This window comes from Coptis chinensis, chromosome 7 (assembly GCF_015680905.1).
Source record: "Coptis chinensis isolate HL-2020 chromosome 7, ASM1568090v1, whole genome shotgun sequence".
NCBI lineage: Eukaryota > Viridiplantae > Streptophyta > Magnoliopsida > Ranunculales > Ranunculaceae > Coptis > Coptis chinensis.
The window spans coordinates 4,056,970-4,084,231 of record NC_141462.1 but is presented as its reverse complement, the minus strand read 5'-3'; the positions used below and the strand labels follow the sequence as shown (position 1 = coordinate 4,084,231).

Here is a 27,262-nt window from a genome sequence, read left to right as displayed (position 1 = left end):
CATGACATGTGTGACCTAATACTGATTCTAAATGCTCACGTGCAGCGCACATGGAAGGGTATCATAGGCATTTCACAAATATAAACAGATTGCTCACGACCAAACTGGTTCACAGACAGAACTAGAGTCAATCCCTAAATACACATTATTTAGTCCTTAATGTCTAATTTCCTATTATCAGCTAGGACCAATACCTAAAAGACCCATATATATAGCTCATCTTTTATTATTTTATTTATTTATTTGCGGTTGGATTTGATGATTTTGCACAATTGGGCGAATAGTCGAGTGAGCGGAGCGAACGATTTTTGGGAGAAGGGGGGCAATGCGAGACAAAAACCAACTTGGTTGGTTTCTTTCTGTCTGTCTGTCCTCATCTTCTCTCTTATTTTATTTTTTTTTTCCGCCCAAATACCTTTCTCCTTCACCCATCTCTCTCTCTCCCCCCGCATCACCCAACTCTCTCTCCACCGCAGCTCCGCTCACTCCCCACTGCCACGCAGTATACTAGTAAACTAGGTGATGCAAATCGCGTGACTGTAGTCAAATGGAATTGGGCTGGACCCGGCCCACAATGTCGCCTGGTTAGGCTGAGTCCAATTTGGTTTGAGAACATTCTACGCCTCTTCAAGTTAACCCCGCGTGCCAACAACAGCCATTTATATTCTCTTCCTTGACCATTTTCTTCTAATATAACTCCATTAGAATGCCAAGAAGCAAACATGGCTACTTCAAAGCTTGAGTTTCCACCAGTCACCACTTCATCTCCTTTGAACATCTCAGACTTCGATCACACCCCTTCTTACTGGTAATCCTTCTTTCTTTTTCTTTCTTTTTGCATGTGCGTTTGTTGTATTTTTTAATGCTGTGTTTGGTTTGTTATACAGTGAGGAGAATGTATACTTGCTTTGCAAGAAGCTAAGTGAAATTGGTGTATCAAAAAACGATGGGTCTGACCTCTTTGTTGCTTTTATCTCCAATGATCACAAACAGGTATATGATCTCATGATCTGTATTCCCTGTTTTTTTTATATATATATATATATATATATATATATATATATATATATATATATATATATATATATATATATATCAATGCCTCAATACTTTTGAAGTTGGAAATGAAAAAAGTAGCCTATTACATTTTCTTATAATTGAAAAGATAAGCCTTTAATACTTGAAAAGAGAAAGAAATCGCTTCCTCTTGTGATACATGGCGTACTTGCACCGTCTCACACAATGACATGTTGGTAATGCGCTTGGACAGCGTATGACTTTGTACATTGCTTGAAGTTTTAGTGACATTGTGCCTTGTAGTCTCTGCAGAATTTAGCGCAGTTTTTAGCTGGTTTAATCAATTAGAATATAACGCCTATACCTAACTTAAATATCAAAGTAATTCCAATCATTGTTTGATGCATTGGGTGTACATCACAGATTAGATGTAAGTAAAAATAGAGCTTCAGTAAATCAATAAGCACTCGCCAAGTCTTGCTTTACTTTTAAATTTGAGGTTGGAATAGAATGTGGTCTTTGGTCTCTTCACTTTTTTTCGAGATGGTATTAATTTCACACCTTGTAATTCAAATAATAGGTCCCTCTATGGAACCAAAAGGCCAGCATACGAGCTGATGGACTAATTATATGGGATTACCATGTGATATGTGTTCAGGTGAGTACTATATCATTTTGAACTGTGCAGATCTCAACACTTTAGTTTTTACTTGGTTCCGTTGGTTTTATACCATTACAAGCTGACGATAGCTCACAATTGTGCTAAAACTACAGAGACTTGGTGAAGGCCAAGCTTTCCAAGTGTGGGATTTGGATTCTAGTCTTCCCTTTCCTTCTCCCCTAGTTCAGTATGTATCAGAAGCTATTCAGCCATCATTTCAGGTCTACCCTGAATATCAGAGGTAATTCCTAGATTGTGCTTTTGTATATTTGGTCTAGGTTTTCGGCTGGGACTTGCTCTGTCACTCTACACATCATTAATAAAATATATTCTTTATTTCTTTTGTCGACCCAAAAAGGAAAAAATAGAATTTGGATGTAATTCCTACAGTTCTGCTATTTTAAGTTATGCATGTATCACTTCCTAAGAGTAGTATTGTTGCTCTGCAAATATGTTTTTTGGGTGTGGTCTTTAAGTATGGACAATGGACAGATGGTTTATTCATACTTCTCAAGGAGGATAGATCCTATACCAATAAGGATTGGATATTTGACGACACAAATTGATGTGTTTTGTGTGCATTCGTGAATTACAACAAGGGGTTGTTTGAATTCAGGGGAAATGGCAGGAAAGAACAAGAATTAAAATAAATAAATAAGTAAATTAAATAAAACTGTTCTTTTTGTCAAAGCAGAAGCAGACTTTTCCTGTATAGTGTTTGCATGCTGGAAATGTTTTTTATTTTATATCTTTGTTTTCTAGGGTTGGTCCTCCCTACCCTCATTGTATACTTTGTAGAGCTGTTATATGTCTTCTTAATAAAAACAAGTTTGTTCTTAAGTACTATGTATGGTGCACAACATTCTCCAGACACTAGGTCTGTACCAAAATGACTACCTCAGAAAAATTCTTATGTGCTTACCGTTGTTATTTACTTATTCTTCGAGGGGTAAAACTTGCCATATAATGGTAAATATTGATAATGATCTTGGCACTATGTTCTTCAAAAATGACATTTTCGTTTTTGATCTTCACTACTTTTTAAGACATTGTATTGATGATTCATCAGTTTGAGTTTGAAGTCTTTGTTTTGATTTTATGGTTTTTTTCTTCTTATTTTTATTTGAAAGTCTTGTATGGTTCTTTGATGTATGCTACAATAACATGTCCTTGTGCCATAGTGATAGCTTCATAGTTGAATACATAATATGTGGTTTTATGTGCAACCTTCTATCTCTTCAGAGTTATGTTGGTCTGATGTATGTTGTGAGAAAGTGAAGGTTTCATATTTTCCAATTTAGAAAGTGTGTTTCTATACAGGTTTTTCAGGGTAGTGCATGCCCCAATTTTTCTTCGTTTCTTTGCTTCTGATAGAAGACACATGAAGGACTCTGCTGGAAACTGGATATCTCAACCTCCTGTGTATGAACCCATAGCTGCTGAAGGTATGCTTCACTTAGCTGTGTTCCTAATACAAAGCACATGAGTAGATTTTTCGAGATTCATTGATTCACTATGAAAATTTTATGCGCCAAACTATTATGCACATCTCAAATAAGAGTGTCTCAAGTGTTATGGCACATTGGGTGGGTAGCAATTGGCAAAACTAGTCAAAAGCCAGTTTAGGATTAAGTAGGAAAAGAGAAGGCTGAATAAGTCTAAAGAGCGAGTGGTCCTACAAAATGACATATATGGATTAAGTAGGTTGTTCCTTCTTTCAGTTTTATTAACTGAAACATTGTTTAAAGTTTTCACAATATGAATTGTCAGTTTGATAGTAATCTGTTGCTTACATAGATGGGACGTTGCACAACCTGGACAAGTACATGAAAATCGGTGCTGCAGATGCAACAAATGTCAAAGATGAGTTAATCCAGAGACTTCTATCTGAAAACTTTGGTGCAGTTGTTGGTGAAGGGCAGTTTGAGGACTTGTTTTCGCTACTTTCTCGATGATCGTTTCTTACCTCATAGTATCGCGCTTGCATTCTCACATTTGGGAAGTCTTAATTTGAAGCTGAGTGGAGAATACTCAAAATGATATATTTCTGTTCAGCTGACCACCCACCAATTGTATAAATTGGTCTTTGAGGAGATGCTCAGTCCACCGTTTGAGTGTAAAGACTTGGCATCATGATACGATGTAAACCATACCATAACAGCCAGACGTTCATACTACTTCCAGTTAACAGATCAAACGTCAGGGATAACCCAGACAGCAACATGCAACTATGTGCATATTCCTACAAGGTGGAGAGGGAACCTGCACTATAGCTACTTCTTTCTAACGGGTTATTTATATCAGTGTGTTATCTTTACTCTGGATTTGGTGTATATTTTCAGAATCATCTCACAGACGTGTAATTTCTTAAAAACAGAAAGTAGTTTAGTACATGTCGCTCTTCTGATTACTACTGCTCATCATCTTCTTCTTCTTTTTTTGCTTTCCATATCATCAGCAGCTCAAAATGTCAATTCATTATATAAGTCAAAGATTGTGCTGCATGTAACTTCGTTTAAACTATAAATTCATCGCCATTCTAGCTATGAGTTGCAATGAAGCTGCATTATCCCATTTAATATACCAAAACCACATAACTCTCGACATTTCAGTCGACATGTTCACGAAATATCATAAATACCAGTATTGCAGCGGATCTAATGTTTGAAATACTACCGAAATTTCAGTTTGAAATTTTGCATGGAAACGATTCTTATCTAAAGTAAAGTGGATAGAGCTATAAAATCAGTCAGCAGAAAACTTGTTTTGGAAAAAAAAATGGCCTGTGCCTCATCTTCTTCAGCTCTGATTCTAACACACAGAACACCAATCACTGTACTTCCACCCGAAGAAGCTTCATTTTGCTATAAAGTCAAACCCTTTTTCTTTTCATCATTCAAGACTTTGTCTATAAACCAAAGTAGGCCAAGAACAAGTTGGCCTTGTTTTTTTAATAGAAATAATCAACTTCTATTTGTCACTTCAGCTGTTTCTACCCAAGCACAAGTTGAAGATGAAGAAGAACTTGAGGAACTGGAACTAGCTGCTTCTGTTCAACCAACTGCTCCTTCTAAGCCTAAGAAAGGAAAGGCTGCTCTTTTATTGAAGAGTGACAGGGTAAATTTTCCTGCATTTTACTTAATATTCCCGTTGTAATTCATTTAGTTTTGATTAAATTATGCATCTTGTTGTCTTTGAATACTGATGTTTTGGCTATTTTTATGTTTGATTTTGTTAGTCTTTTCGATGTAGTTGTCTTGCATAAGTTCTTTTGTTGCATTGTCAAATGCCTATGAGATTATGTTATTTCGACACTTTGGACATTGAGGAAGTTTTTAGAAAATTTCGAAAGATTGGGACTGATAAATGTGTCCATCTTAATATGTTTATCTGACATAGATGAAAATGCGCTAGGTATATATATGTATTGGAATCCAATAAAAAAGTGATTTTCATTATTGGTGACAATGTTAGTATTAGGTCACATGCACAATGTTCATATCTTATTTGAATTATCCGTTTTTAATTTATTAAAAACTTTGTGCTGTGTAACCCTGTGGTTTCAGACGAGGTCGAAGAGGTTCTTGGAGATTCAGAAGTTGAGGGAAAACAAAAAAGAGTATGATGTGCCCACTGCATTATCTCTACTCAAGGAGATGGCAAAGACAAAGTTTGTAGAGACTGCTGAAGCCCATTTCCGGCTCAACATTGACCCCAAATATAACGACCAACAGCTGAGGGCAACTGTGAGTTGTAGATCCCCTTTTTTGTTTTTTGATAGGACTATGTAGATCCTCAATTGTGTTGGAAATCTAGTAATGTAGGCAATGACTGTCTGAGTTACCATATGGTATTTTCTTCTTCTGACTTGACCGTTTTCTTGTAGGTGAATTTACCTAAAGGAACTGGTCAGACCGTGAAAGTGGCAGTTCTTACCCAGGGTGGGTCATCCTACTTAGTTCTTGGGCTTCTTTTTTGTCCTTTTCTTTTCGGAGTCATAATTACTTAATAACTTCTGATTATATTAATCTAGATGAACTTTGAAGTTGGGCTGTGAGCATCATGAGATAAATATATATTGATTACATTTCTAATTTGTTGGGAGCCTATGAAGTTCATATTATTAATAAATGATAAAATAGGGTTCTGATAAAAAGAAAGGGTATTCCTTGGGTTGGTTCAGTCTCGCATGACCACCTATAGTTCTAGCTACACTTACCCGGGACTCTGTACCTGTTTAGCCATGAAAAATCCATAGAGTTATCATATGGATAAGCACCAACACAACTGAAAGGTATATTTCATAGTCCATAGAGTGAGATCCTGCATGCAACTACAAGGTCTGTCGGCATTCCTCCAGGCTGCCACTGAGTTGCATCCTGGTAGACGAACGAAAAGACCTACTTGAAAATTGGGCGAACATTTTCAACTTTAAAAGCATGGTTTCATGGTTGAACTTTGGTTCTGTATGCTTGCACCATTGACTTTAAGGCAGTATCGCTTTTATGCCTATACATAAACGGGTGATTCACCTTACGCTAATGGTGCCATTATCTTTGGTCTGTCGGTCAGAGGATCTTGGTCAATATTAGTGAGTTCCATGAGGTGGACTTGCTTATTTAAACTTTGTAATGTTACTGTAAGGTTTGCCAGGGCACACTGCACATTGGCTGTTTTCTCGAAAGAAGCAACAGGCTTAACACCAATAGATGATTGAACTATTTTCATACTAGAAGCAAGTCACTAACATATGGCATTTGTGAACTCGTAAGTTTAACTTCATGTGTTCTGCATACAACACAAATATTCATGATCTCTGGAAGTGTTAGTAAATGTTGTAACTTATAGGTTTCAGTCATTTGTTCCGAGTTTGTTCCCACACTTGTTGAAGGAAACTACAGCATTTTGTTCTCTTTTTATAGTTTGCGTAAGCTCAAAGAGTTATTCATTTCTCCTTGTGCTCATCACTTCATAGGTTTGCAATTCTTCAGGTGAGAAAGTTGATGAAGCAAAAAGTGCCGGAGCTGACTTGGTTGGAGGAGATGACTTGATAGCGCAGATAAAAGGAGGGGTAATGGACTTTGATAAGTTAATTGCTTCTCCAGATATGATGCCCAAGGTATTATTCCAAACACTTCCTGTTCTGAATTTTTCTGTCCTGCTTTTATATGATTATGGTCTTCAAATGTAAAGAATTTATGTTTGCTGTTGGTTATGAAGATCCTATTTAGCCATCCAAATTCATCCCCATTACTTCCTTGTTAGCATAGTTCTACTTGAGGTAAAGAGTGAAGACGCCCACCAACCCTCCTGATGAGAATTTATTGTATTATTGTTGGCCATGATAGAAAACCTGTCTATCCTTTGCATGTTTTATTTTCCTCTCAAGGGGTTTGTAATTTTCAGACGTCCTATTAATATAAATCAACTGGTTTTGTATGGTTAAATTTTTTCTTTTACAATCACCAGACTGGCTTTTTAATTAGTTCCGTAATAACCGGTTTCGCTGTAATGCTTTTCATAATTGAGTTATCATGATGCTTGAACAGTTGAACTGGTCATTTTAACTTAATGGCAGCATAGTGATGAAAAAACCAAGGATAACTTTGGGATTCTCACCAAGTGGTTTACTTTAAGGTGGGATGCAATTGGTAATAGTGTCATTGGGACATTCAGACAAGTGTGAAATTGCCTGATACTTGATTCTATGTAGTCCATAACTTATGCTTGTGGATTTGTTGTCTCAGGATTTTTAACTGCTAATAAGTGACACACCTAAGTAGGTGTATCATATATACTCCGGAGTTGTAAAAACAAGTTGAAATGTGAATCAAGTAATATTAGCCATAGAAATTCCTTTTTCCCTCTCATCCTTAATTTGATACCTCATTCTTGTGCATATTCTTCTGAATCTGGTACTTGCTTTTGTGCTTTCTGATTACTTGTCTCTTATATTAGGTTGCCAGTCTAGGAAAGATTTTGGGACCACGAGGGCTCATGCCAAATCCTAAAGCTGGTACTGTTACAACTGATATACCTCAGGTATGATGAAAACACAACCTTTAGTTTGATAAGTTGGGTATTATAATCCCGTATTGTAGATATATGCTGGCAAAAACATTCTAGAACTCTTATAGAAAAATGGGCATCTTTTTCACTGCACACGCTGCTAAGATATGATACCTGGATTCTCAAAAGACCTCTTCCACCTTGTGAAATACTTCATTTTATTGGAAAATGGCATAACATGTAATTTTTAAGGTTTAAGGTAACATAGCTGCTGAGGCAGCAAAAAACCCAAGTTTTCCTTCTCAAGATTTCTTATAATGTTTCATCTCTGGTGTACGTGGAAATACAAAACATATGCATGTGCAATACAATACAATATTCCAATTGCAAGTAATATGATCTGGATATGAATGGATTAATACCAAATTTATTTCAGGCAATAGCAGAATTCAAGAAAGGGAAGGTTGAATATAGAGCAGATAAGACCGGAATAGTTCATCTACCATTCGGAAAGGCAGACTTTTCAGATGAAGATCTTATCATAAACTTGATGGCTGCAGTAGTATGTTGAAAATTTTCTTTTTTTCTTTCCACACTCATGAATTGCAGGAGTGAAATGAGTTTCTATTTTGTTTATCTGTTAACTGTTTTGTGATTCTTATTAATCCAACAGAAATCAGTAGATACAAACAAACCTTCGGGTGCAAAAGGAGTTTACTGGAAAAGTGCACACGTATGCTCGTCAATGGGACCTTCAATTCGGTTGAACATAAGAGAGATGCTGGACTTCAAGCTGTGAAAACTTTAATAATGCTTTCCGAAATCAGAATCTATTGTCTCCATGGATGCCACTGGCAGGGTTTGTCAATGTTCCAGGAAAAAATTGTAAAAGAGAGACCTGGAAGCTATGTTTATGATCTACTCCAATTTTGTTCAGCTGATCTCCACAAGTCATACCTTCTCCATAGCTCCATGTAATCCTGTATATTATATTATTATGTATAAGCAGTATTCGGATAAAGTAATTTTCCTGAATTGTTATTTGCTAAAAATATGTCTTCAGGCTAGCAACCCCGTCTCCACTTCACCCCCTGTGCAAGTGTGCAACTTAAACGGCCTGGTGGTCACATTTCACAATCATGTTCATGCATCTAACTACCTAAAACAAACCTGTAAATCAAAGTTATAAATCAAAAGGTACCCGGAAAGTTTGGCAGGCCACATCCCTATTTAGGTTTCCATCAGAAGTAACAGCGTTTGACTCTCTTTTCAAACTCCACAAAGTCCACAGCTTTAAACTTTGAAGCCTTTGTTCGAGCAGACATGTCTTTGAAATGGCGTAAACAAATCCAACAAACCGAAATCATATCTAAAATATCTAGTCTTTTACTACAAAGACAAAACTGGATTCCATTACTCCAAAAACTCAATCTTTCTTCCAAAAAACTAACCCCTTATATCTTTACTCAAGTTCTACACAAACTCGAAAAGGATCCACACCTCTCTTTAACTTTCTTCAACTGGGCTAAAACCAATCTTGGGTACAAACCAGATTTTAAATCCCACTGTAAACTTGTCCAGATTTTAGCTTCTTCTGAACTAGTACAACCTGCTAAACAGGTTTTATCAGAATCTACTTTTTTACAGTCTGTGCACGTGCAAGTCATGATAGATTCGATGATGGAGACGTGTAAAGGTGATAGAGAGTGTGAGTTATTAGTTTGTAGTTTAGTTCTAGAGTGTTATTCTAATCATGGGCTGCTTTTTAATGGGCTAGAAATGTTTAGGAGAATTGTTGGTGTTCATCAACCTTTAACATATAGTTGCAATGCATTGCTTGATGCTTTACAGCAAAAGAATGAGATTAGATATGCTTGGTGTTTTTGCGCCTCGGTTTTTCGACATGGGGTGGAAATGGATTCGTTTACTTGGTGTTTAGTTGCTCGTGTTTTATGTAAGCAAGGGAAGGTTGAGAATGCTGTGAAGTTGTTGAAATCAGGTGTTGTTTCTACTACTGCTGGTATGTATGATTTACTTATTGATTGTTATTGTAAAATGGGACGGTTTACGGATGCTATAGATTGTTTGAATGAGATGCATATTAAGAATTTCACTCCTGGTTTTCGTATTTATAGCGCGGTCCTTGATGGGGCTTGTAGAGTTGGAAATAATGTAGGAGTAGTTGAGATGGTAATGAGAGATATGGTTGAGAGAAAGTTGATACCTGCCATTCCATTGTCTGATTACAATTCGATTATACAGAAGCTTTGTGACTTTGGGAGGGTTTATGCTGCAGAAATGCTATTTGAGAATGCTCTTGATGAGAAGAGTGAATTACAGGATGGCTCATATGGGTGTATGATGGGGATTCTGTGCAAGGAAGGAAGAGTAAAGAAAGCAATGCAAGTTTATAAAATGATCAGGGAGAAGGGTGTTACTGTGAGTCATAATAGTTACAGGGCATTTGCAGATGCTATATGTCAGGAAGAGCCGTCAGAAGTAGTGGATGAGTTGCTGAAAGACGTTATAGCAAGGGGATTCATTCCTCATGGTTTGGAGCTTTCAAAACTTGTAGCGGAGAACTGTAAACGGGGTAGATGGAAAGAAGTAGAGGATCTTTTGAATGTTATTCTAGACAAGGGAATTTCGCTAGATTTGTTTTCTTGTAGCTCTTTGGTTGAACACTACTGTAGTATTGGGGAAATTGACCTTGCAGTTGTATTGAATGATAAGATTCAGAAAATAGGAGGAACATTGGATGTTACAACTTATAATGTACTTCTCATTGGGTTACTCAAACAAAGGAAGAAAGGTGGAGCATTACAGGTTTTTGATTATATGAGAAGACGAAATGTTGTGAGCAGTATAAGTTTTTCGATCATGATACTTGGGCTTTGTCGTGAAAGGGAAATGAGAAAAGCCATGGAGATTCATGATGATATGTTGAAGATGGGACTAAAACCTGATGAAGCCACATATAAGCATCTAATAGCCAAATTCTTGTAGATATGTCAATAACAAAACTCTTCTGTTGTTGAGCTTGACAGTAGAGCAGGGTCCAGGCCGAAGAAACGAGAGATGAACCCCATATCCGCCTTCTCATCTTCTGACACCACTCCTTCTTGTACACACTGCTTCAACACAGACGGACACAACAGCTTCACAATTCTTCTTCTGCTGCTGCTGCTGCTCTCGGACATAATAGTATGTAATAAAGAGTTGCGGACTACCAATTTTCTCTAAGGCTGAGTCCAATGGTTTTGGACTCTTTATCCTTATTCCTCAATTTAACAGTGTTTTACAGATATAGATAAGGAAAATGGGTCCAATGGTTAATGAAAACCTCAACAAACCACTCCACTTCATCTGGCTCAGAATACAAATAAAGAAAAAAATAATAAAATAAGTCATACCACTCCACTTGAACTGGCGCGGAATAGAAAAGTAAGTCATACCACTCCACTTGAAATGGCGCAATATACTTTGTATCTCAATAATACTCTCTATATATAAAGTAAATTACAGATTAGAGATGAAAACCTCTACTTTGGCCTCCATTTCTAGGGGGATAAAGAGCACTTGGCCTAACCAATACAATTAGCAGCTTTCTCTATATGCACACGTGGGTACACTGAGAATTTTTACCTCTCTTAAGTTGCAACACTTCTCTCTGTCTAATGTGTATGCCAGTTTCTTCTCGTAGTGTCTCAAAAGCGAACTACAAGCCATTAGTAAGAAGTAAGAACTGCTCCGAGGAACTATTTGAGTAGTCAATTTCTTTAGATTTCCGTGTTAAGGCTGATACCAAATGGGTCAGGCCGACCAAGCCAAGCCCAGCTAACATGACACGCCATCACACCTGAGTATAAGCGGCCTGACCCTCATGAAAACTGCGGAACTGGCGCCCAGGGCTACTGCTTTTCTCTTCTTTTCTTTTTTTGCTTTTGACAACAATGAAAATATTTTGATATGACGTTTTGGGACTTTGGATGAGATATGAATTGGCGAAAACTGCCCTTTTTAAAGAATAAATCATTAGCAACAGATGGGGAAGAAATGTTTAAGTTAGCCCAAACTTTATCTATGGTTCTTACAAGGAAATGGATACTGACAAGCCAGCCATGAGATCAAGTAAAAATGATGAAAAAATAAACGTTTTATTACAGACACATCTTCCATTTGATAGCAAATGTTGTGTATCAGAGGAATAGTACTGCACTACTGCAACACCAGAGGAATAGTAGAACACAATTGTTTAGCCCCTCGTGACATTTCCCAATCTTTCAAAAGAATCAAAACAGTGGTTATGCATTAAAAATTACCACTGAGCAACTTTCAAAAGAACCAAAACACACAACCAAACATCTCAAGAGCCAGGAGATACCAAAATACTTTGCACATTTAGGTCCCACCTAGTAGAAGCAACTTACAGTGAACTGAAAGCCTGGTTACAGGATCTTCAATACAGCAAGATCCTCATTCTGATCTTTGATCATTGTTACTGTGTACAAAACATCCACCAATGCACTTGGAAGAATGAATTCCAAGAAAACACCCTACAGCAAAAAGGACTACTCTTTCTATACAGCCCTTCAGTAAATCCAGCAGACCCAACCAAACCCAAGATACAAAAGAAAAACTTGAAGCTCAGCCTTTAGCCTCTCGTTCTCATGATTGTAATGCTCCCTTTCCCTCCTTCAGTGCGGATTTTAATTTTAACAACCACAGGTTTCCCAGAAAAAGCTGAAGTTGGGTAAGAAACCGAAGGGTTGTCATCTCTATCGTTCTTTGATATTGATTGAGCTGGACTCAGAATATGCTGGTTTATCTCCTTCAAAGTCATATCTCCATGGACTCCGCAGGGTTTGATGAGAGCAAAAGGATAGGCGACAGACGAAGCCAAATTTGTAGGAGTCAGGATGTGAGATTTCCTACCTAAATTGTTTGAATAAAAAATAGTTCTATTGTTATCCATGGTTGTGCTGATTTCCAAACATAACATCTATATATAAATAGTACTAGAGAGAGTGAGCGAGAGAGAGAGAGATGTCAACAACCTTTGTAAACTATTTTAGGAGATGGAGTTGGAGTTGGACAAATCTTCACCAAATCACTCTCCATTTCAGAGATGTTGCAGAATTCTACAAACCATTATTTGATGTTACAGGTCTGATCGTGATACAAATATCAAGAGTAAAGGAACAAGAAGAAGAATGTTCAGAAAATAAGATTCTTCACACACCTGAAATATCAATTTGATCATCAGAATATCCAGAAACATTCCTGCAGGTCCATGTATTACGATAATTAATACGGATTAAAACATAACATTCCAAGGTCTAATATGAAAGTCAAATGAAAAGAAGCATACATATCATCCGAGCTGAGTTGCATCCCACCATCACTAAAGCAATTGGAAAGCCATTCCTCAGAGGACTGATCCAACCCACCATTACTAAAAGCAGATCTATCTCCTAACATAGACCAAATAATTAGGACAAAGCTTAGCAAGGGTTTACATCCCTGCATTTCTTGCACTATAATGGAGAAGATTTAGGAGAAAAAACAAACCATAACATCCCGAATCCCACTGTGTATTTTCAGGTGAAACCTCTTCCATGTAGTCCTCTTTGTCCTGCATAAGTAAAACCGGATACATATGAATATAGTAAGTGAAGATGTTCCATCACAGAGAATGGTACTCTTTTGGGGGCTACTAACAACAAGCAATCATTACAAAGTACCGACTGATATATCGAGTAATGGCAATTCAACCCCACCCACCCACCCACCCACCTCCCAGAATGACGTTCAAATGAACCCTAAAAAATTTGAAAATTTGTACACATGAATATGCCAAGTATCCACAACCATTATAGGCGCATATAAGAGAACTGCATATGTCGCACAAACTGCATTATAAGCATTTTATAAATACATACTCATATACATGACAATCAATACACGGCAAGAAAACTGTCCTCATAATAATGGTGGAATATACAAACCTTAATTGGGTGTTTTCATCGCAAAGTAGAGAATCAGTAGATAGAGGGCTGAACTGTAGCATTCGCCTCCGCTTTACTTGAGATGAATATTCTTTGTTTGAGTTTTCTGGATTCCACATTTGCAAATCATTAATTCGTCGGGCAAAAGTAAGAAATCATTTACTAGGACAGAGACTAAGACACACTCCTACTATTGGAGACACTGTAAGCCAAATCCCCACAAGCTTTGATAGGGGTTGTGTCAACAAACATGTATGGAAGGTGTTCATTCTGGTTACTGTCCCATAGGGAATGAGAAGTATCTGTGTCAGGCAACAAGAGTGGGAATGTAAGAAACCTCAGAACAACCATTGTGTACATACAACACGATACACCACATCAAGGACTTACTGAGATTGCAATCCTTTTGAAGATAATAGTCTTCGCCCCTCCATTCCCACAGTTCACTGATAACGAAAAACAAAGATAAAAAGATCAATCACAAGAATTGAATAAGAAGACAAGATTTGAAGAAAGATACTTTATAAAAAAAATGCCCTATTGGCATTTGGCATTGGTGGAATTTTTAAGCTGCTTTCCTTTTTGTTAGAATAAACCAAGTGAACAGAATCTTCTTTACATGAGTCAGCCATGTAAAATCAATTCACGCAAGTCTTAAGGTCATACAATATGTCATATAATACTTAGGCAGAAGGCGTACATACGATTAATAAGAAGGTAATATATAAATGAAAATATCTGAACTCACATAGTCACATATGCCAAAGTTTAGGGGTGATAAAAGGGCCGGGCCGGGCTAGCCCGGCCCTCAAACCATAAAAGCCCTCATGATCATCTATTTGATATTACAAAGGGTCAAGCATTTGAAAACTCAAGCCTTAAATCCCCCTCGGCCCTCCAAATGAGGGGCGGGTCGGCCCTGGCCTAATTATACTTCACTAGTTTACTATTTTTTTGTATTTTTTTTTTTTTTTTTTTTTTTTTTTTTTGTAATTGATTTAATGATATGTATATAAAGATACAAAACTAATTCTTATATCTTTAAAAAAAATAGATAGAGATGGTGGAAGAGATGATATTCTTAAAATATCTACATTTTTAATACTTTATGTTGTTAGGTTGGATTTACTTTATGTATGACTTATATACATATCATTAAATCAATTACAAAAGTGCATATATTATATTATGTTATAATTTATCTCCTATTGAAAACTAATTTAATAATTTTTTTATGCAATTTAGATAATTATAGTATAATACATAAATATAATGTAAAATAACAAGAAAATATGGTTTTCTTTTAGGGTTTACACAAATATATAGTATAATACATAAATTATCATCTCTATTTTGGGTTTACACAAAATAATCATAATTCACTTTTCCTTTTATATTTGAACTCTTTTACTTCAAATTACAAAATTCCATATGATATGTGGTAAACTACTATTATTAAACATCATTTGTAGTGAAAATATTTAGTTCAAATAGGGATAATTGTGGTACCTTACATATATAATATAAAAATATATATATATATCTTAGAAAAAAAATACTGAGGGGCCAAGTAATGAAGTTATCTGAACTGTATATGAGGTATGATAGCCCCATCCCTCAAATCTGTGAGGGGGCCAACTTTTGACGATTTTGAGGGCCGGGTTGAGGGCCTGAGGGCCAAATTATCACCCCTATGCCAAAGGGACGAAATGAGACTACTCATCACGCCAATTACAAAGTCCATAGAGTGTTATTCTTACTCTAGTTGAAGTATAGGGGTGGCTAGATTGTGCAAACGATTCAGTTTATGCTGACATTACACACAAAGTTGATTTGCTTTTTTACAATCCAATAATATTTAGCAAAGCCATAGAGTTTGTGAAAGACAAATGGAGTTGAACGAAAAGGGGGCAGAGCAGATGAATAGATCTATCAGTGTTACTTGTAATTAGTTATAGATTCTGTAGTAGGTAGGCTTCACAACAAATGAAATGCAGCAGTAAACAAGTATGATTAAATGTCAATCTGAAACAGGAATAACTCATTTTGTGAAATAACTAGTGACCACATTATTTTCTATAAATAGCAAAAACCCAACAATCAGAATCAGAAGTTAATAGTAATAATAATAATAATAAAATGGTACTGACTTATCATAATCGTTAGTAGTAGTAGTAGTACTGTAGTCCATAGCTGCAACAACTGAAATGTCGAAAGAGGATCTGAAGTTTCAACCGTTGTTAATTAAGCATAAATAATAAAGAATGAAATGTTGCAGTTTGGATTGGATTGGGTTGAATAATAATGTGCAAATGCTGCTGCACGCCGACCTCGCCCTCTCTTCTTTTTCTTTTTTATGCTCTAATTATTTTTATTAAATCGTTTTAAATCGGAAATATAGGGACACATTTATTACTACTAGTAGGCAAACATCGGAGAATGGAGTGAGGGGATGCCCAAAATTTATTTCTTTATGGGATTACTACTATCTATATATCCACCTCACTTGGTTATAGGGACTTTTTAAGATTCAGACGGTATATATATATCCTCGTTAAAAAAGAGAAAAATGACGCATCATTGACCACTACTTTTGCTTTGAAATACACGTTAACCTAGTAAAGAAACACGTAGATCAAATATAAGATGCCTCGTGGAATCCAAATTCACTAAGGGTGTGTTTGTTAACCGGCAAACCTCTAGTGGAAAAATACAAGATTTGTCAGTGTTTTCACACTATAGATTTGCCAGGCAAATCTCTAGTGGGAAAATATCAATTTGCCAGTGTTTGTTTACAAAAATTTATAGTGGGAAAATATGAGATTTGTCAATTTTGCCAGTGTTTGTTTACATGGTTTTTCTCCGGTGGCAAATGATATTTCAACTTTTTGGAGATATTTTTTTTTGTTTTCAAACTCAATGAAGTATAACAAAAACAAATAATAAAATACAAATTAAAGACAATACAACTCAACTTTAATAATATCCATAGGATGTCTTCTCAAACAACCATAAAATAAAGTGAAAGCGCAATGAACTATAACAACTATTGTTATCCAAACATAAAAATGTCATTGTGCTTTCGAAAAATTCTATTTTTGTATACATCCTACCCAATGCTCGTGGCAGAATTTGTCAGTGGTTGTATACATCCTACCCAATACAGTTCTCTGCACTTGATCCCAATTCCTACGAGGACCTCTAATAAGAGCCGGGGGAGCCCTACGCCTAGGCATATACCTCCCCATATACCTTCTCCTATACCATCATGTCATCATCATATGTGCACTTATAACCATAAGTAGAAATGTCTCTATTAACTCAAACTAAAATCTTATTCAGTTCGAATTACTGTTGTTCACATTAATAATACATGATGCATACACAAATAACTTGTTCTAAGATATAGAACTACTTACAGAAGTAAACTAGCATTCAAGTACAAGTTAGTAGTGATAATGTATCTTCTTTTACTAAAAACAAGATCTCATCACCATATAAATTTACGAATTAAAATTTTAAAATCAAAACCAAAATGAAAACAAATAATACATTCCAATAACAGTGACAATGAAATGAAAACTAACTAAATTAATTAAAACCAAAACTTACCTGACGGAGGCGAGAGCTGGAGAGGGATTAAAGTGAGAAGGAATATTAAAATCTGAGAAAGACAGAGACGAAAAAAAAAAAACAGTGAGAAAATGTGAGACAAAGAGACAGAGAGACAGAGAGCTATTTTCTATTTTCGAAGTGGGATAATTTTACAAGAAATTGGTCTCGAGTGAAAATCACTCTCAAAACCAAAACCAGCGATTTTTTTTCGTCGTCACCAATGCGGGCCCTCAATCAAAATAGAGGGCCACATCACCGAGGAGCCTGGTATAAAGGATCTCTAAATCATGTGTTATACAACGTGAGCCTTATAATCAAAGTTAAAATTCATAGAGTTTGACCAATCTGAATTGTGTGTAATATGGAAAACGCCTGCTCAAGGTGAGTGAGGTGGTCAACCGCTCTCTTACTCTTAACCACTATGTCATCGATATAGACTTCTATGGTGTCCCCCAACATGTCTTGTAACATGTCAGTGATGAGCCGTTGGTAGGCTGCTCCTGCGTTCTTGAGGCCGAACGGGAGGACGTTATAACAGTAGATTCCCTGTTCTGTGATGAATGAAGTTTTCTCTTGATCTTCTTTAGCGAGTGGGATCTGGTTGTACTTGTACCCCACTGTATGCATCCATAAATGACAAGAGCTCATGTCTACAAGTCTAGTCCACAAGTCGGTCAATTCTAGGTAAGGGGAAACTATCTTTAGGTGTTTCCTAGTTGACATTGGTGAAGTCGACGCAGATGCGAACTGTGCCATTCCTTTTTGGGACTGCTACTATGCTAGTGATCCACTATGGATAGTCGACCTTCCGGATGAAGCCGACTTGTTTGAGTTTGTCGATCTCATCATTGATTTCTTTTTGAAATCTCAGGGATAGCTTCCTAGGTCGCTGTCGAATTGGTTTAGCATTAGGGTTGACGTTTAATCTATGACATGCAACACTAGGATCGATACCAGGCACATCGATGTACGACCAAGCGAAAACGTATTTATTCAATGACAAAAAGTTTACAAGTTGTGCTTTGAGTGTGGGGTCAAGATTAGCCCCTACATAGACAAACTGGGGATCATCTTCAGTCCCTAGGTTCACTCGCTCCTTTTCTTCAGTTTGAATTGGTGCTTTAGAGTCTGAAGCGACCTCCGTGGAGCTAGTCGCGGGTGCTACTTTGTCGATCTGAGGAGTGGAAATCTTGGCCATGGGAGTTGGAGCGACCTCTGTGGTTACGACAACAGGGGTTGATGCGACCTCTGTGGTCATGACAACAGGGCCTGGTGCGACCTCTGGGATCTTGACTAGTGGATTAACAGGACCTGGGGCGACCTCTGGGGTCCTGACTGGTGGACTGACGAGCTTGGGCGACTTATGGGGTCCTGACTGGCGGATTGACTTTTTTTATAAAGCCCCCAGCGTTCTGCTTTGGTGCTTTGGATTTGACCTCAGTGATTAAATCTTTGGTCATCGTGTAGCTGGTGGGCTTGCTCTTAGTGCTGATAGAAGGGCCAACAAACTTGCTTGCTGAGAGGATCTGGTTGCAGTGATAGATAAGCCTCGAGCTGATTGCTGCGAAGCTCCATCATACCTCTAGGGCCAGAAAAACGGAGTACCTGATGTAGTATGGATGGTATAGCTTGCATTTAGTGGATCCAACGCCGTCCTAGGATGGCATTGTAGGACGAGTGGATGTCTAGAATGCTGAAATGCGTGTTGAAGTTGACTTTATCCTCCCTGGATCCAACGGAGACTAGGAGTATGATGTCACCAATTGGATCGGCTCGGGAGCCATTGAACCCATAGAGAAGGGCTATTGGATCTATGAAGACCGATTTGGGCTGGTTCATATCTTTGATGGTATGATAGAACAAGATGTCACACGAACTTCCAGGGTCAATCATGACACGTTTGACTGTCCAGTCACTGATTTTGATATGGACAACTAGGGCATCATTATGAGGGAGGCAAACCTTGTTGAGGTCGGCCTTTGTGAAAGTTATATCACCTGAACTGTGGCCTGAATTGCGTGGGGCAGGTGTGGCCTGTGAAGAGAACTAGTAGACTTCTTGGAGAGCGCCTACGCGCCTCCTTTTTTCTCTAGAGGATGTAATAGAATCATCTTGGAACGTGATCATGGGTATCATTCTGTCGTTATCTCTGCCTGACGAGTGCTGACGGCATTAATGACGGGAACGGTTGCTAGGGCGTCCTCTGCTACGGGAGCGAGCTTGGACACTATGGCGAGGTGGAGATCTACTACGCTCTCTGCGAGCCATGAGCTTATGGCGCAGGTCGCCATCAGCGATATTTGTATAATGCTTGATATGTCCTGACTCGATGAGGTCTTGGAGGTAGTGCTTAATCCCCCATCACTCATCGGTCTCATGACATTTTGCTCGGTGGAAGGCACAGTAAGGCTTGTCAGGTCGATCTTCTGGCTGTCGCATGTCAGGTCGGTAATATGCAGCTTTCTTGATCTTGTCCAGTATGTAACTGGGAGATTGGGTGAGCATAGCGAACTCGTGGCTGTTACTTGGTCTGTTTCCAGTCTTCTGTCCTTGCGGTCTGGGTCGCTTTTTTGAAGGTAGGGAGTCATCAAAGATCGCTACCACTTCTTGTTCTTCTGTTAAGCCATGACGTTTCAGGCCTTCTTGCAACTTGATGTACTTGTCTACTCGAGCGTACAACTCAGACAAAGTTTCTAGACGATCCTTCATGAGCGATCTCGAGAGCACTGTGTTGCGCACTCGGCAGGCATTGGAGAATGCCAATGTTGGACTCTTTGAGACTGCTTTCCATTCCAAGTAGTTCGGTTTTAAACCGACCTAAGAAGGCGCGGATGGTTTCATTTTCGCCGAGTGAGAGTTGAAAAAGTGAATCTAGATCTGCCTTCTTACGCTTGTTGTGGACGTACTAGCTAGCGAATAGGTCGGTAAGATTCTCGAAGTTCTTTATAGACTCTGGCTCAAGTGAAAAGAACCAATCGAGAGCGCCATCTTGCAGGCTGGCAGGAAACAGACGACAATGGAGATGATCAAACTCCTGGGCACTATAGAGTGCGAGGCTTTGAATGTAGCGAGCTACGTGTTGACCTAGACACGTGCTGCCATCTTACATTGCGAAGTTTGGTTGGACGAAATCTGGAGGAGAAAGTTTACTAAGTGCCTCAGCAGTGAAAGGGGATACGCGGTACGTCTTTAGCATCTTCTGAATGATCTGGGTGGCATCCTTCTTGATTACGCTCTAGTATATTCTTTGTGACAACTCGTTAATTTGCTGATTGACTTCGTTGATACCGTCATCTACTAAAGCACCAGGTGGAGTTTGTGCATCCACTTGTGCTTTCAAAGCAACATTTTCCTGCCTCAGCAGGGTGATGCGCTCGTTCATGGTACCTAGTTGGCCTGCTAAGCTTTGGATTTGAGCTTCGAGGCTTGCCATGCTTCGTGGGCTTAAGTATTTTTGTTTTTGTAAAGTGGTTTCTCAAGAAATCGAGACCACAAACGGTGCCAATGTAAATGTATGATTTAGTTCTACCTAACAAATGTAACTAGGGGAAGAAAAGGTTTGAAAATGGGAAAGACTGAGTTCGTTGTTGAGCGAACTGCCAACGTATCTATCTCTCACTTCGGGAGTAGAATCAGCTCTAGCGTAATTCATATAGGGGGTATTTATAGCTGGTGAACGTGGAGATCTATTCAACACGTGTACTGACAAATACAAATGTATGGTTGAGATTGAGAAGGAGTGGGGAGTGGTTACAGTGGTTCGTAATTTGCGGTAATGGAATGTGTAAGTATGGCTTTGGCAATGATTGCTTCTAGAAGATAGGCTGTGTCACGAGATAGAATGCTCTGTGTGAGGATGTGCGAGTTGATCTGTTCTGGAGCGATCTCGTAACTCGGGTGTGTGAGCTAATGATGTAGGTCGCTTTGAAGGCATTTCGGGGAACGAAGTCAGATGTCGGTATGATATTTCCGCTATGTTGGACACGTGCTTGATATTCCTGAATGAGAATATCACTCCCTCACAGGATGCACGCCATCTTGTAGACAATAAACTATTGCAGCAGAGTTAGGCATTAAGGTTGGTTGCTTACCAGAGAAATATCTAGGAGTGCCTCTGATCAAAGGGAGGGTTACTAGACAAGCAGTTGCACCTCTTTTGGACAAAATAAATAAAGAGGAAAATTACTGCAGGGAAAGGAAAGTGTCTACCCTTTTGTGTAGTATCCCCATACATAACATGACTGTGTACAAATGGCCTATCAGTGCAATTCGAGAAGCGGAAAGGATCATTAGAAACTTCTTATGGTCGGGGGACCTTAATGAGAAGAGAGCAATCACTGTGAGTTGGGATAAAGTTTGTACTCCCTTATATAAAGGGGTCTCGGAATCAAGAAGCTTGGAAACACTAACCTAGCTATGCTCATGAAGTTGGCTTGGAGTATACTGAATGATGAGGGTGACTTCCTAGAGTTTATGAGGAAAAAGTTCTTTAATATGGAGGGAGAGATGATCAAATACTACTACAAACCAAGTTCTATATGGGCTGGTATTAAATTGGCTCTAGTTGAGGTCCTTCCTAAAACTCATTGGATTATAGGTAATGGTAAAAAGATTGACCTATGGAGGGATTGTTGGGTAGAGGGTCAATCTCTGCAGCAAATCCTAAACTTCAGTAGTGCACATCTGAAAGGTTGTACAACTAATCTTGACCTCATTATTCATGGGGATGAATGGCAAATACCTGATGAGCTGTAGTTTCTCTTGGATGAGCATGGTGTGAATCTTCATGCTCTTGCAAAACCTAACAGTGTAGCTGATGATGAAAGAGTATGGACACCTGACTTGAAAGGGACTTTCACTGTTAAATCAACCTTTGTTGAAATCAGTACCTCAACATGTCATCATGGGTGGAGTTGAGTAGTGTGGAGGAGATTCATTCATCCATAATTATCACCTATAGCTTGGAAACTAATTCATAAGTGTGCAGCCACTCAAGAATCAGTTAAGAGGAAAGGGGTCCAAATAGCTTCTCGATATGCTGTCTATACAAATGATATTGAGGACCTGGATCACTTACTATGGAGATGCTCCTTTGCACAAGATCTTTGGAAATGGATAGCTAAAAATTTTAGAGGGGGACCACATGCTTTGCCAATTTCACAAAAGCCATCAATGGAGGTACAACTTGCAGTCCCAAAATTAGAATCAGAGATATTTGGTTAGCAGTTGTTCTTGGTGGAACTGTGGGTATTTGGAAGCATTGGAATATCATGTTTTATGAGGGGGCGGCAAGAAGCTTGACTTTCAGTAAAGTTTTGTCACAAAACAGATTTTGATTATAGGTGCTCTATCTAAAAGCTGTTGGAATCTCTTGATTGGTATTTCAAATTACTATTTCCAGTAGGAGTCATTCTTTGATTTGGAAACCGAGTGTCTATTCCAAATAGGAGTCTTTATTTGTTTTGGAATCACACGAACTTACCTCTATATAAACAAGGAGTTTGCATCCATAAGAGGTATTTTCAAGAGAGAAACACATCTCACACTTCTAAACCCAAGCTACTGTTGATGCCCTTTTCTTCTCTTCTTACGGTTAGTCGCCAGATAGAGTTATACTGCCGTTCTAAAGAGTAGCCTGTTCGAGTGCAAGTCAGCCTGCTAAACCATTGTATCCTGTGAGGAAGACGCCACTGTTGATTTTCTGCACCATTGGAAGGAGCAAAATCTTTCCTTAAGGACAGCCTAATCCGCGTCTTGGTTGTTCACTGTTTGTCTACTGTTCCTTCTGTTCTACTCTAGTTATTGTTTTCATACAACTATTCTAACAAAAGCTTCAGTAACCCACAAGACAGAGATGTTTTAAGGAATTGGAGTGTTGATGCCATTATGAGGAAAGCTCCCAGGATTCAATCTTGTTTCTGGAACCTTTCATGTGTTGGAACTATTAAAGTTAATACAAATGGAGCTGCCAAAGGAAATCCAGGACTAGCTGCGGTTGGCTCTGTTGGGCGAAATTCAAATGGTGCATTCGATTTTGTCTATAGCATAAATTTGGGAGTTACTACTAGCTAATAGCTATGTTGCTGAATCGTTGCTATTCTTGAAGGCATAAAAGTGGCAATAAGCAAGGGTCACTACTTAGTATAGATGGGTGGAATCTGATTTGAAGGCCGTTGTTGCAACTTTTAACACGGACAAATTCCCTTGGCAACTCAGAGAAGAAGTGGCGAGCCCTGAAGCCTAAACTCTCTAATTGCACAATCACAATCACCTAGTGTAAAGTTAATTTCGCAGCGGATTTGGTAGCAAATTTTGGGATTGGATTAACTAGTAACAATAGTTTTTTATGTGAAGGTAAACCCCCATGGCTCTATAAATGGGAGGTGTCTGATCTAACTTACTATAGATTTGATTGAGTTTGATTGCATCATGGAAGTTAAGAGATTGAATTCTCTACTTCTGTATACCCTGTACCCTGTAGTTTTTTTCTTTTTTCTTTTGTTTTTAATACAATACAATCCCACTTAGCAAAAAAAAAGGTGAGGTGTGGTGGACAGCAGCAACTGACTATTGGGAGATTGACTGTTTGGTGAACTTACACATCAAAAACACTCACGGCAAAACTCACCTTACATGAATCAAAAGGTAGCAGCACACATGAGATCGAGGGTAGTAGTTTCTACACCTACCTCAGTGAAACATCAAGGATTATGCTCATACGTTGGGCATAGCTAGTAATTCGCCGTTTAATTCGCGAATTATTCATGTATTATAAGGATTTCGTATAAAACAAACAAGAAGGCGAATATTTGAAAGATGCGGTTTAATACGCGAATTTCTTGGGTTGGGCTTATTATTGCCAAATTATAATGTCCGAATTATTGAAATTAAAAAAAACAGGGCTTTTATTATAAAAGTTGGAAACTGAAAATGAAAACTCTCGTACTTTAATACTTGGAAAAACTCAACCCACTAAAAAAATAGAGATTAAATAACCCCTAAATGCTTAGACTAAAGAATAAGAAAAGCGTGTGTTTAGTTCTTGAAGGCTTTAAGCCATAGCTAGAAAATATATTCCACTATTTTTAAGTTCTTGAAGCCGTAGCCTTGAAGATCAAAACCCAAAAGCAATCTTGTTTACCAAAAATGGATGTGTTGGTTGTACGTTTTTAATTTTGTTTGTGTTAGTAATAGTAAGTAGAACCAAAAATTTGACATTTGTATTATTTTTTCATGAATAAAATTGTAAAAATAAAAATAAAAACGTTATATATTTATATATCAAAGTTTTAAATGTAAAATATATAGCCGAATTTTAAAAGAATGTATTCGTATTATATCTGTTTAAAACATGTATATTTTATTTTTGTTGTTAGTATTTTATTGAACCGAATATTTAAAAGTATTATTGTTAAATATTTCGAATCTTAGGGAATAATTTCCGTATCGAACTTTTGCCATCCACGAATTTACTAGTTTATGACGTTGTCAAAAACGTTCCCATTATTATTCATGATGAAGATGGGTTTTGCCTCTCCTTGTTCTTCTCCTCCAACTCTTCCATCCCCTCTTCCAATTAGTGTAGGTTCAGGTCATCAGCTATACATCTTCTCTTCATCGCCATATCCTTCTCCACCTTTCTCACCTCTCTCATGTCCTACATCTCCTGAAACTATTCCTATCCTGGCCAAAGATTCGTTGACACAGCTGAGAGAACCATCAGCATTTTCGCTCGACCGAAGCCCCACAAACGAACTGGACTCAAAAAGCACCTGTATCAAGGACTTGTGAGTCTCCTCCTAACTAATCTTCAGAAATAAATAATTTAAGTCTTCATAATAGTCACTCTCCATTATCCCGTTGTCAACCATTTCCTGAAATATTAAGCAATGTTACAATGTGATGTACATATTATTGATCGTACATGTGAACTTTGATAGAAACAGTTCTCCTTCCAAATTTCAGTTTTATCAGTATTATAAAAATCTTGGTGTGTATGTATATATTGAATGAGCACCAAAAAAGAATGAGAACCAAGGTTTGATACACTATTAGCTAATATCAGTTGTTATGCTTCATCATGGATGCAGGTTGGAGTGGTTATTGATAAGATGTTGTCATTGCTGTAGATTGCTCTCTTGTTTTTTATGGTTCTGTAGATTGCTCTGAGCCTCTGGGAGTTCATTTAATTAGATGTAGTTGTACACTTGTACGTGAAGCGATGAAACTAGAAAGTACTTGTTGACTATTATTACAAAAGACATCTCGTTTGTGTTCTTTATAATCAAAGGCATCTTGTTGTGCGCTAATTCAACGTGTGGATCGAGTTATTTTAAACTCATTTTTGATGAATTTCTTTATTTATCAAATTGCCAAGAAGAAGAATCACTTATTCAGTTCACTAACAGCCAAAAAGTTTGATATTGCGTGATTAGTTTTTTTTTTGGTAACCTGCGTGATTAGTGATTACAGACTACAAGTTATCGAGATTATTATTGGTACTTAGAACCATCTCGACGACTTATATATCAAACCCCAAGTCAAATGACGTTGAGGTGCGATCATTTGTACCGCTCTACACCTTTCTTAAACTATAGTCTATACTGACCACTCTTAAAGTGACAACATGTGGCCTAAACCAAGCAACTATTATACCTTATCCCAAAATAATACCACAATTCTTCTCGTAAAGCTTCTGGTACTTCCACAGTTCCACCAATGTTAAAGCATGGAGGTTTCTCCAGCCTGCTTTCAACTTCAAAACCATTTGCACCAGTCTTCTTTAACAAAACTTCTTCCTGTTGTGCCAGTGAAACAGCATCCTTACGCATTAGAAATTTGATAAAACAGGGTCAGAAACTGGGGTGTGTCCGTTGTAGTGCAAGACGAAGACTGAGATACGAAGAAGATGAAGAAAATGATTATGGATATAATCCAGACATTGCCTTGCTAGAATCTTATAGTGAATCTGCAACAAATGAGGCACTTTTAGTCAGAGCAATGGTGAATGGTCAAGAAGAAGAAGTCCTGATATTTAAAGGTTTCTCATCCTGCTTAAGCTATAGCACTTCACCGAATCCATCAAGAAGTATTCTTCCAGCCAGAGCAACTATAACATCCATTGACAGAATCATTGGTCCATTCGACCCCTCAAATATTGAGTATATCGAAAGAGGTTTAACATGGGACAATTTTAAGAACCGTCTCCAACCCAACCAACGTTAGAACTTCGGCCTGTTTCTTAAAAAAATTTACGCAAAATTATCTGTAATTGTATTGTCTTATTCTTTTTGTTATTCTATGCGATCTTCTGGAAAGATGATGTAAATTGCAGTCATGCTCATTTATCCAGAAGTTGGACAAGTAATGTTGTGTCTGTATCATCTTATATGCTGCATTGAAGCAATGAGGACTTGAGGACTTGAAACAACTGTTACTTCCGCTTAAGTATGTTTCCTATCAAGCCTGCCTCCAGCCTCCTATTCGCATAGGTGCCAGTCCTAGAAGTTATTTATTTCTCAGGCCTTCTAAAGTGTCATTTTTCTCTAGTTTACACTTTACACGTTAGCTCTAGATTGGCGTGGCGGAGCAATTAATATTTCATACCAGTAACAATATATTATAAACTCATAAACTGTCAGCAAGGCGCTTGAAGAAGAAAACTGTCGATCACTTGCCGTAGAGTATATAAACGTTGAAAATGATAGAGCTTAGAAGATTCAACGAATCATATGATCCCTATACACGGACTATTATAGGGGGGCCACTGCCTATAAAACTTTTCAAATGACGGGGGTCTTTGACGGCACAAGGGAATTTTTACTTGGGAGGGATGAAGCCAAGCAATCTTTCCATTATGTGATTCTGTTCTGAGTTCACAGCGATACCCATTTTTTCTCTTTTTATACAATTATGATTCAATCCTCAGAAACTAACAAGGTCAAAACCATCT

At 37.9% G+C, this 27,262-nt stretch overlaps 6 protein-coding genes across 7 annotated transcripts; 5 read left to right on the top strand and 1 right to left on the bottom strand.

Moving 5' to 3' along the window:
• The first annotated feature begins 614 nt into the window (after positions 1–614).
• On the top strand, positions 615–4,088 carry LOC147485342 (amino-terminal glutamine amidohydrolase). 2 transcript variants are annotated; one of them, XM_086575268.1, is made up of 7 exons: positions 615–808; positions 888–993; positions 1,598–1,675; positions 1,792–1,919; positions 2,999–3,123; positions 3,315–3,378; positions 3,476–4,088. In XM_086575268.1, exons 1-6 carry the CDS (start codon positions 723–725, stop codon positions 3,332–3,334), a joined length of 543 nt encoding a protein of 180 aa, XP_086431394.1. In that variant the 5' UTR covers positions 615–722; the 3' UTR covers positions 3,335–3,378; positions 3,476–4,088. The 2 variants fall into 2 exon arrangements, with proteins under 2 accessions (XP_086431394.1, XP_086431393.1); XM_086575267.1 differs by lacking the exon at positions 3,315–3,378 and having other exon boundaries at positions 623–808.
• Positions 4,089–4,413: 325 nt separating this feature from the next.
• EMB3126 (Ribosomal protein L1p/L10e family) lies at positions 4,414–8,739 on the top strand. The gene is made up of 7 exons (XM_086575266.1): positions 4,414–4,795; positions 5,245–5,424; positions 5,565–5,619; positions 6,670–6,797; positions 7,637–7,720; positions 8,124–8,249; positions 8,361–8,739. Exons 1-7 carry the CDS (start codon positions 4,457–4,459, stop codon positions 8,484–8,486), a joined length of 1,038 nt encoding a protein of 345 aa, XP_086431392.1. The 5' UTR covers positions 4,414–4,456; the 3' UTR covers positions 8,487–8,739.
• A 727-nt stretch (positions 8,740–9,466) lies between these two features.
• Positions 9,467–10,693, top strand: LOC147485340 (Tetratricopeptide repeat (TPR)-like superfamily protein). Its single transcript, XM_086573514.1, has one exon. It carries the CDS (start codon positions 9,467–9,469, stop codon positions 10,691–10,693), a length of 1,227 nt encoding a protein of 408 aa, XP_086429640.1.
• A 1,116-nt stretch (positions 10,694–11,809) lies between these two features.
• On the bottom strand, positions 11,810–17,517 carry LOC147485339 (protein XRI1-like). Its single transcript, XM_086575269.1, has 11 exons — positions 17,464–17,517; positions 17,308–17,359; positions 15,846–15,897; positions 14,086–14,141; positions 13,881–13,997; positions 13,696–13,801; positions 13,259–13,322; positions 13,059–13,161; positions 12,930–12,970; positions 12,745–12,828; positions 11,810–12,622 (listed from the first exon to the last, which is right to left on the bottom strand). Coding segments are annotated over exons 3-9 (489 nt in total). The 5' UTR covers positions 15,887–15,897; positions 17,308–17,359; positions 17,464–17,517; the 3' UTR covers positions 11,810–12,622; positions 12,745–12,828; positions 12,930–12,968.
• Positions 17,518–24,805: 7,288 nt separating this feature from the next.
• On the top strand, positions 24,806–25,501 carry LOC147485338 (uncharacterized). The gene is made up of 2 exons (XM_086570075.1): positions 24,806–25,097; positions 25,401–25,501. The coding sequence occupies exons 1-2, from the start codon at positions 24,823–24,825 to the stop codon at positions 25,477–25,479; spliced, it is 354 nt and encodes a 117-aa protein (XP_086426201.1). The 5' UTR covers positions 24,806–24,822; the 3' UTR covers positions 25,480–25,501.
• Positions 25,502–25,883: 382 nt separating this feature from the next.
• On the top strand, positions 25,884–26,740 carry LOC147485337 (uncharacterized). The gene has a single exon (XM_086570074.1). The coding sequence runs from the start codon at positions 26,029–26,031 to the stop codon at positions 26,533–26,535; it is 507 nt and encodes a 168-aa protein (XP_086426200.1). The 5' UTR covers positions 25,884–26,028; the 3' UTR covers positions 26,536–26,740.
• The last annotated feature ends 522 nt before the right edge of the window (positions 26,741–27,262 follow it).

What these genes read in the sequence shown, in the direction of transcription:
- LOC147485342 (XM_086575267.1), top strand. Translation starts at nt 723, where the DNA reads ATGGCTACTTCAAAGCTTGAGTTTCCACCAGTCACCACTTCATCTCCT. An exon ending in ACCATGTGATATGTGTTCAG is followed by an intron (nt 1,676 to 1,791) that starts GTGAGTACTATA and finishes CTAAAACTACAG; the next exon opens with AGACTTGGTGAAGGCCAAGC. An exon ending in GTCTACCCTGAATATCAGAG is followed by an intron (nt 1,920 to 2,998) that starts GTAATTCCTAGA and finishes GTTTCTATACAG; the next exon opens with GTTTTTCAGGGTAGTGCATG.
- LOC147485338 (XM_086570075.1), top strand. Translation starts at nt 24,823, where the DNA reads ATGATGAAGATGGGTTTTGCCTCTCCTTGTTCTTCTCCTCCAACTCTT. An exon ending in AGCACCTGTATCAAGGACTT is followed by an intron (nt 25,098 to 25,400) that starts GTGAGTCTCCTC and finishes TCATGGATGCAG; the next exon opens with GTTGGAGTGGTTATTGATAA.
- LOC147485337 (XM_086570074.1), top strand. Translation starts at nt 26,029, where the DNA reads ATGTTAAAGCATGGAGGTTTCTCCAGCCTGCTTTCAACTTCAAAACCA.
- LOC147485339 (XM_086575269.1), bottom strand. Translation starts at nt 15,886, where the DNA reads ATGGACTACAGTACTACTACTACTACTAACGATTATGATAA. An exon ending in ACTACTAACGATTATGATAA is followed by an intron (nt 14,142 to 15,845) that starts GTCAGTACCATT and finishes TTTCGTTATCAG; the next exon opens with TGAACTGTGGGAATGGAGGG. An exon ending in CAGTGTCTCCAATAGTAGGA is followed by an intron (nt 13,802 to 13,880) that starts GTGTGTCTTAGT and finishes TGTGGAATCCAG; the next exon opens with AAAACTCAAACAAAGAATAT.
- EMB3126 (XM_086575266.1), top strand. Translation starts at nt 4,457, where the DNA reads ATGGCCTGTGCCTCATCTTCTTCAGCTCTGATTCTAACACACAGAACA. An exon ending in ACCAACAGCTGAGGGCAACT is followed by an intron (nt 5,425 to 5,564) that starts GTGAGTTGTAGA and finishes GTTTTCTTGTAG; the next exon opens with GTGAATTTACCTAAAGGAAC. An exon ending in TAAACTTGATGGCTGCAGTA is followed by an intron (nt 8,250 to 8,360) that starts GTATGTTGAAAA and finishes TTAATCCAACAG; the next exon opens with AAATCAGTAGATACAAACAA.
- LOC147485340 (XM_086573514.1), top strand. Translation starts at nt 9,467, where the DNA reads ATGTTTAGGAGAATTGTTGGTGTTCATCAACCTTTAACATATAGTTGC.